The 9003-nt window shown below is 42.4% G+C and overlaps 2 protein-coding genes across 2 annotated transcripts in view; both read left to right on the top strand.

The window, feature by feature from the left end:
* The first annotated feature begins 6974 nt into the window (after positions 1 to 6974).
* Positions 6975 to 7967, top strand: LOC102480099 (olfactory receptor 13A1). The gene has a single exon (XM_027771481.1). The coding sequence runs from the start codon at positions 6981 to 6983 to the stop codon at positions 7965 to 7967; it is 987 nt and encodes a 328-aa protein (XP_027627282.1). The 5' UTR covers positions 6975 to 6980.
* A 661-nt stretch (positions 7968 to 8628) lies between these two features.
* LOC102502215 (olfactory receptor 13A1) overlaps positions 8629 to 9003 on the top strand; it is an 18783-nt gene continuing 18408 nt past the window's right edge. Inside the window, exon 1 of the mRNA XM_006147717.1 lies at positions 8629 to 8681. Within this exon, the coding sequence (XP_006147779.1) occupies positions 8629 to 8681 (53 nt within the window). The remainder of the gene's footprint in view (positions 8682 to 9003) is intronic.

Raw genomic sequence — 9003 nt, 5'->3', positions numbered from 1 at the left:
TGGGACCAGTAGATGGCGTAGCAGTTATGTCACTGGACTCCCACATGACTGACTACTGTTTGAGTCCTGGACCTGGTGGCTTCAAACCTGCACTGGGCATGTGTGTACAAGCCCAGGGTCCCAGGAGGAGAATGGAGAAGGATTGTGGTGTGGCCATCCCTCCTAGAAGGGTGATTTCTCGCTTTCTGTCTCTCTGGCAAGTGCATGCGCCCTATAGCAAAAATCTCTTTAAAAAAAATAAAAATTTATTCATTTGGGAGGAATCTGGATCCTTTAATGACTTTTTGGAGTTAGATGACCCCATCAGTCTGGAAACTACCCTACCACTTTTACACACGTTCAGATTGTTGAATGGAAAAGAAAAAAAATAAGCCACCGTATATTTGAGTATCTACATTATAGCAGTTTAGCCTTTAACTTAACTAAAATGCATTTTTTTCTCGAATGATAACTTATCATTTTCATAGGAAAGAAATTCCCTGTTCATGTGTTTTTCATTTTGTTGAAAAGAAGTAACCTGCTTAGGCTTACTACTGTTAAGGGGGAGTTTTTCTAAGTAATTATTTCTATTGATGATCCGTCCATAATAACTAAGAAACATTAGTTATCAGGATAGTTTCTGAAATGGATTCATACACATCATCTTATTTAGTCCAAAGAAAAATCCTATAGATAAGTATTAATATTCCCTTTCTACAGACTGAAAAAATGGGAATTCAGAGAGATTATGAGACTTACACAAATTCACACAGCTATTTATGTAAGAGAGTCAGGTCTCAAAGCCATTGGTAAATGGTTTAGTTTAGTGTTTGTTTCAAGTATATCACATTGTTTAGTAAAATTAGAACTGTTTGAATAGACTTCTAGTAACAAACTCACTTAACTCTCTAACCAAACAAGTTGGTCCCTAAAATGACAAGTATGTGTTAAGTGCCTGTTACATTTGGGCACTTTTCCAGAATGGTAGGTAACAGACAGATGTACAGCCAGTTTTCTGCTTGCTTATGAACACAGATGAAAAAAACCTTATAAGTGCCAAATTAGAGGAGGAGAGCTTAAAATATTGACAAGCTCTTCTCAATTACTATGTACGGTGATGAGGCAAGTCTTTTCATTAGTAAATCCTGAAGAGGTTAAGAGAATTGCCCAGCCACACAATCAGTAGCTTTCAGGGGTAGGATTTGACCTCAGGTCTGTCAAGACTATGTCATTGCTACCAGAGTCTTGTGGGGAGCCCCTGAATGTGACAGAGGCTCAGCAGACAGAGGGATCATTTCCCTCCAGAGAGTCAAGGGAGGCTTGGCAGAGGAGATAGAGTTAGATCAGGGTGAATTTGGATACGGAGAGGAAATATGGGACTGGGGGGAGGGACATAGCAAAGGAGGTAAGGGAGCCAAGGTGTGAATGAGGGGTGCTGAGGGCCACCTCCATTAGAAGGCATGGCGTGTGCAGAGGACCACGGGGACACTTGCTCCCTGCCTCTAGTCTTCATGGAGGGCAGTCCAGAAATGCTACTTGCCTGCCCGACACTCTCTCAAACCCATAGGTGGGAACACATATCCGAGAACCTGAGCCCAGGCCTGTCCCACCCCAGATGCTGGGACAGACACTACCTACACATGCTGTGTAGACACTACCCAGACAGACACTAACCAGATGCTGTGTCCTGCCACTCCCTACACATTTGGATCAGAAGTCTGAACTGGTCTTTGAATAAACCACAGTGACAGCCAAGTCCCCGGCAAAGAGACACTTACTTTAATTGCTCCTTCAGGGTCCACTTAGACTAATAGTTTGAGAATCTTTCCCAAGTGTCTCCCATAGGCAGTGACACATTTTACTAAAAATGTGTCAGGAATTCTTGCAAGATTAGCTTAAATATGGGAAAAAATCTTGGTCCTGTCCAGATTGATTTTGTTACAGATTGCCCACTGCCTCAGTGTCACCGTGTCTCCAACCACGATTATAGGTGACAGAAGGGGAAGGCCATACAGAAAATCTATTAGGTCCACAAAGGCAAAATACTTTTTTAAAGGTAATTATAAAAAGTGTTCTGAGGATGGTTTGTTCCATTGGGTGACATTAAAAAAAAAGACAGAAAAATTTTGCTCATTACTCTAAGTCTGTTTAATTTGGATCACTAATTGCATAAAATACTGGATAGCTTTTGTTTAGCTGAGCTAGAGTCAGTAACATTAGGATATTTCTTCCATTGCTATTTGATCAGTAAATGAAATAATAGAACAAATGAAACGTCAAGACTGTCTTCAGCTATAAAAATGATCATATACATTCTTCAATGATTTTTCTTCTTCTAGGCTTTTATTTGACTTTTGATGGGGCTGTATTTAAGGAGGCAACCCACAGACTACACAGAAAAGAATTACGGACTGGAGTCCCAAAGCCTTGGGACTAGACACAGCGATGCCACTAGCACTCTGTGTGAGTAGGGTAAATCACTTGACCCATTTGTGATTTTCTGGTAACTAAAGTAGAGGGTCATCTTCAAAAATTTTTTCAGGTTTAAGCCTGAGCATATGAGACTTTGGCATATTTTAATTTTTATGGGACTGTTGGAGTAATCATGATGTGTTTTTTTTATGTTTTCCTATGTAAAATGTGTCAGGACTTTTCTGATGACCCAATAGTTTCTTATTTTTGAAAAATGTTTACAATAGAAATATCTACCTTCATATTTCATAGAAGGACATTTGATTAATTACACAAGGGTATTTCAAAAAGTTCATGGAAAATGGAATTAAAGAACAAGTTTAGTCTTGTGTAAAATATTAGAAATTCATACATAGCTTTTTTATAATATGCATTTGCTATAAATTCTAAGATTCCCTCATATGATATTTGTGAAAATCTTTGAATTCTTTAGAGATAAAAATAATGGAAGTCATCAAATTTTCTATTATTAATTAAATAACTTAAAACAATAATAATTCTCCAGATATGGAATTATGGATAATACATTGAAATCAAGATCATTTGGCTAAAAGTGAATTGTATTCCATGTAAAATTAAATCTATTGTTTCTTTAAAGAAATGAAATCATCCAAGATGCATTTTTATTTTCTTGAAAGCCTGAGCCTAAATTTGGTAAGTGTAAAAAAATAACCACTGTTTAATAACCATTGTCTTTTGTGTGGGGAGTCAATGTATTGGCTTAACATAAGTTGTATTTAAACTTGGCAATTGTTACATGAAATCTTGTTTTTTTCTTTCATGTCCTTGGCAATAATCTTGCAATCTTTGATGAAAATTAAAGCCAATGTTCTTCGAACCTCTAACCTCAGGGGAGAAAGTTCTTTGCTAACTTTAGAAGAGACAACTGGCTGAGGTCCAATGAAGATTTCATGGTCATTCTCATGGAAAGAGTCTTGGCGCCTTGATTATTTGATCTCCCTATTGACCAATTGGATAAGAAGACTGTCCACCTGCCCTGGAAATTACAGTGAGTGGGTAATTATTTGAGGGGTTATTCTCTCCTGATGGTGATGTGTGTATTGTACTTAACACCTGTTCAAAACCTATGTTTATATTGCAGAGGTTTTTTACCCCCCTCACTCTGGTGCTTAGTTAGGAGAAAGACTGGGTTTAGGGTTTCCATCATAATATGTTCTCCTGGTGCTCCAGCTATGGGAACGATACATCATAGAGCTGGCACACCACTGTTGGGAAGGGTTTGGGGAAGGACATGTTTGTCTCCTCCTAAGGGCAGCTCAGCATTCTGACTCGGATTTGTTCGCAATATGTACTGTGGACTGGACCATGACGGCTGGGAGTCAGGTAGTTAAAAATCTTAGGGAGGACATCCGTGGGAGTGCACAAACCATACACCGGGACATCCTTGTGGCAAACCCAGTTCTCTTCCTTTTCAGCCTACCTAATCTTTTTGGCCTCACAGTGGTTCTTGAAGTTAAACTGGAACCATTCACTGGGCTGGTAAGAAACAAATGAAGTTACAGATATTCCTCCAGTTCCTCAACTCAAGCTGAGTAAAAATGATTATTTAATCCTTTTGATTTATACAAGAATAAAATCAGCTGAAGCAATATGTATTTATTTTTTAAAAATAATTATTTTAACTTTATGTATTTATTTATTTTAATTTGACCAGAGAGAGAGAGAGAGAGACAGAAAGCCACCAGGTCTGGGACTTGAACCGCAGTCAGCCATGTGGGAGTCCAGCACCTTTAATCACTATGTCACCTGCCAGTCCCACAATATGTATTTATTATACACACCAAGATATTGAGATGTCTTGCTACTTATAAGTGTCACAAGTGAAACACCGTCTTTCCTGTCAGCTTTGAACACATACCTTACTTCTCTGAGCCACTGGAATTTTATGCTTTGCTACTCAAAGAGCCTTACCTTACAAAATGGTGATATGACCCAGATCGTAGGTGATATTTGGTGTTTTGTGTAAATCTTTTAATGATTTAGTAATAAATACATTTCTTGAATTTTAACAAACAATAGAATTCTTAATTTTAAAATAACATCTTTTTTAATTCTAAGGCTTCGTTTTTTTTTTTTTTTTAATTGCTGGAGACCACGTCTGCTCTCCTGAGAGAGACAGACAGAGAGAAGGAGAGAAAGGGAGAAAGCATCCCCAATGGGAATGCTGCAATCCCTCTTCTTCCATGTCTCCATCCTACTGGGATTTGGAGCACTTGTTCTCAGCATGTTTTTCAAGCTGTCAAGACTGGGATTCTAACCAGCATGATTGTAACGTGGGATCTGGCTCCCTTAACTACTAGGCTACAGAGCTGGTCTCTTCATTCTTGATGAACAAGGAGTTGAAAAGATGGAAAAAGCAAATATGGTTCTATGCTAATTTTATCTTAAACCACACAGTGCAGTGTTCTGAGGGTAGATATTCATGAGGCCGTTCTTTAACTCTTTAATATTACTTTAGCAAACACATTTGGTTGTCCACCTCTGCGTGCCAGGCACAGAACTCACTGCCAACAAGTACTGTCCGGGGAAAGGGCGTACTTACGTGTTGACCCTAGAGGGGCAGTTGGGTAATCTGATCGAGCAGTGCCGTGCCATAGATCCTAGGACAGAAGTCAGTGTGGAATCCTGAGGGGCCCCAAGGGAGAGAGTGGTGCTTTCTCCCTGGAAAGGAGGGCACTGGTGATCAACCTGGTCCTGAGAAAGAGGACACTCCTGGCTAAGGGACTTCCAAGAGCAAAGCCAAGATGTGCATTGGCCAGGCCTAGTGCTTGGGGGTTAAGATGAGTGGGAAGAGAGGCTGGAGGGTGGGTCCTGGAGGTCTAGCTTGAAGCATTTACTCTGTCAGCCATGGGGTGCCACGAAGAACAGTCAGAAGTACACATTTACGTCTGCCTTTTGGAAAGATCATTCTATAGAAAAACCAGAAAATACATCAAAGTATCAATTTCTTTTTTTTTTTTTTTTTGAGATAAATTTTTGCTATAGGGCGTGTGCACTCTCTGGAGATGCAGAGAGAGACAGAAAGACAGAAAGCAAGGAATCACTACCCCTATCCCAGCTGGGGGAGATGGCCACACCACACTCCCTTCTCCTCCAATCTCCTCTCAGGATTTTGGGCATGCATGCACATGCACCTCATGTGAGTTTTCAGCCACTGGGTCTGGGACTCAACCGCAATCAACTACATGGGAATCCAGCAATGCAACCATTTCCCCATCTGCTGGTCTCCAGAGCATCATTTTTATAACTACACAGCATTATATTATATCAATATATCATAATATAGTCCCCTTTAAGAATGTAGGTTGCTTTTAAATTTTCACTATTATAAATAGCACTGCTCTCAGACTAAAAATGTTTAAATTGTTTCCTTAGGATAAATTCCCAGAAGGGGAATTTCTGGCTCAAATGGAATACATATTTTAAAAGGCCCATGTCTTTGTAGCCATTCTAATGCTAGTCAACACCATGCTTTTCTCATTGCCAACTTATGGATGGGGAGGACTGAATCATTAATATAACTCACACTTCTTTGGCCAAGATTGAATGATACTTCATGAGTTTAAAGGGGTTTGCATTTGCCTGTCGTGAAGTGAATGTTCACGACCTTTGCCCGCTGTAGCTTGGTGCATTTATCTTAATTACATGTGCTAGTGCATCTGTACAATAATCATGCTGTAATAGAGCTATGCACAAAATGTGGCACAGGTTGAGTGTGCTTTATGCAAAATGCTTGGGACCAGAAGTGTTCTCAGGATTCTGGAATATTTGCATGTGGATAACGAAATATCTTGGGGGCCTGCAGGTGGGGTGGTGATTAAGGCACTGGCTTTACACATGGCTGACTGCAGTTTGAATCTCAGACCCAGCAGCTGAAAATCAAGCTGGGCATGTGTGCATGCATGCCTGAAATCCCGGGAGAAGAATGGAGGAGAAGGGATTGTGGCGGGGCCATCCCTCTGGGAGGCCATTTCTTGCATTGCCTCTCTGTCTCTCTCTGGTGAGTGCACGTGCCATAGAGCAACAACCTTAAAAATAAATCATGCCAGGGCGTGTGCACGTGTGCCCAAAATCCTGCGAAGAGAATGGAGGAGAAGGGATTGTGGCATGACCATTTCCCCGAGGGGAGACTTCTCACTTTCCCTCTATCTCTCACTGGCGAGTACACACATCGTACAGCAAAAATAAACAAACATACAAAACCCCCCAAACGGGAATCACTTGGGAATGAGACCCAGGTCGGAGCATGACATTTATTTATAGTTCTTGTATACCTTGTACACATAGCCCGAAGGTAATGTATGTAATAATTTTGTATTGCAGTTTTTGACTATGACTTGTCACATGACATCAGGTGTGACATTTTCTGCTTCTGGTGTCATGTGGGTGCTCACAAAGTTTAATTATTTTGGAGCATTATGGACTGTTGATTTTCAGAGCATGGGTGCTCAACCTGCGGCATCCTTCCATAGACCACCTCTCATTTCTTTCTGCAGCCCTGAAACCACATGAAGCTGTGGGTGGAGATTTATCTGATAGTCCCAGAAAACCCTCTCAGCCCGCGGACCATGAGCAACCAGTCACTGGTAACAGAGTTCATCCTTCAGGGCTTTTCGGAGCACCCAGAATACCGGGTGCTCTTATTCAGCTGTTTCCTCTCCCTCTACTCTGTGGCCCTTACAGGTAATGTCCTCATCATCTTGGCCATCACCTTCAACCCTGGGCTCCACACCCCCATGTACTTTTTCCTGTTTAACTTGGCGACCATGGACGTTATCTGTACGTCTTCCATCATGCCCAAGGCCCTGGCTGGTCTGCTGTCAGGGGAGAGCTCCATCTCTTATGGGGGCTGCATGGCCCAGCTGTATTTCCTCACATGGGCTGCGTCCTCAGAGCTGCTTCTCCTCACGGTCATGGCTTACGACCGGTACGCGGCCATCTGCCACCCCCTGCATTACAGCACCATGATGAGCAAGACGTTCTGCAGCATGCTGGCTGCCGGCGTGTGGGTGCTCTGTGCCTTCAACACGGCCATCCACACGGGGCTGATGCTGCGCCTCCATTTCTGTGGCCCCAATGTCATTACCCACTTCTTCTGTGAGGTGCCTCCTCTACTGCTTCTCTCCTGTAGCTCCACCTACGTGAACAGTGTGATGATTGTGCTGGCCGATGCCTTCTATGGCATCCTCAACTTCCTGATGACCATCGTGTCATACGGCTTCATCATCTCCAGCATCCTGAAGATGCGGACCACCGAGGGGAAGAAGAAGGCCTTCTCCACCTGCTCGTCCCACCTCATCGTGGTGTGCATGTACTACACGGCCGTCTTCTACGCCTACATCAGCCCCGTGTCCAGCTATAGTGCAGAGAAGAGCAAGCTGGCGGGCGTGCTGTACACCATGCTCAGCCCCACGCTCAACCCCCTCATTTATACATTGAGAAACAAAGAGGTCAAAGCAGCCCTCAGGAAGCTGTTCCCTGTCTTCAGAAATTGATTTGTATTTTCTGAAACTTTCCTCCTTGGAAACTGCAGTGTTAGTGGGGACTGGCCTTTCTGTGAGGGGTCTGATGAGTGTCTCTGTACTGGAAGGTGGGTCACACTGTCTCTTCCACCCCAGCAGAGCATTTTCTCAGGATTCTGGTGCTCTGAGACTGGCTGATGAGTGGATTAAGGTTGAGTGTGAGCCCACAAGTGTCCGAGACCTGGGGTCTCACGGTGTGACTCCAAGGTGACTGCAGTGCTGAGTTGACAGGAAAACAAAGCACTCTTGGAGGAGAGAAATGATCTGTGGGTTTTGGACTTACAGCCGTATGAGAATGCTGCCCCTTTTCTTTCTTTTATATGTACGATGTTTGGTATAAATCCTAAAATTTACACCTAGAATTTAGGTGTGTGACCTGAAAAGACAAGCAGGATTCTTAGACTGCCCTTGGATGACTGTCAGGCTGAGCAGTTACTTTAAGATGACCACTGCCTGCAGAGAAAACTTCTACCCCTCCGGAATCATTTGATTTAAAAAATAATTTCTGGTTGTAATTCAAGCTGTTGTTTCTGCGTGTCTCCTTTCTTTTCACTAACACTTCAGGTGAAATGTATTATCAGGGCCACAACTTTGTGCTGAACATAGAAATCCCACCTTTATAACCTAATGTGTGATGTGTGCACCCAGGAGAAGTCTGAGACTCTTCACCTCGCCTTTCTTTTCACGGTGAGCATCTGACCTACCTCATTGGTCTGCAGTGGGCATGACTGCTCTGATTCAGCCCTAATAAGGGACACACTGTAAGAAGAAATGCATCCTTCCATTGTTTCAGAATACAACTGGGCGGACAGGTTCTCTGTGGATCACGAAGACCGATCTTGTGCTTGGAGTCTGTGCTGTTAGGAAACTGTACTGGAAAATCCATCCTATTATTATGATACATTAAAGATGATGGAAGCAAGATAGAAATGTTCAGCTCTCTCTTTGGGATTGTTTTTTTTTTTTTTTTTTTGAGAGGTTTTTTCTGTAGAGCGGATGGGCCCGCCAG

The sequence above is a fragment of the Tupaia chinensis genome, unplaced genomic scaffold (assembly GCF_000334495.1).
Source record: "Tupaia chinensis unplaced genomic scaffold, TupChi_1.0 Scaffold000217_1, whole genome shotgun sequence".
Lineage (NCBI taxonomy): Eukaryota > Metazoa > Chordata > Mammalia > Scandentia > Tupaiidae > Tupaia > Tupaia belangeri.
The sequence above is the reverse complement of the archived record's forward strand: the minus strand, read 5'-3'. Positions and strand labels throughout refer to the sequence as shown.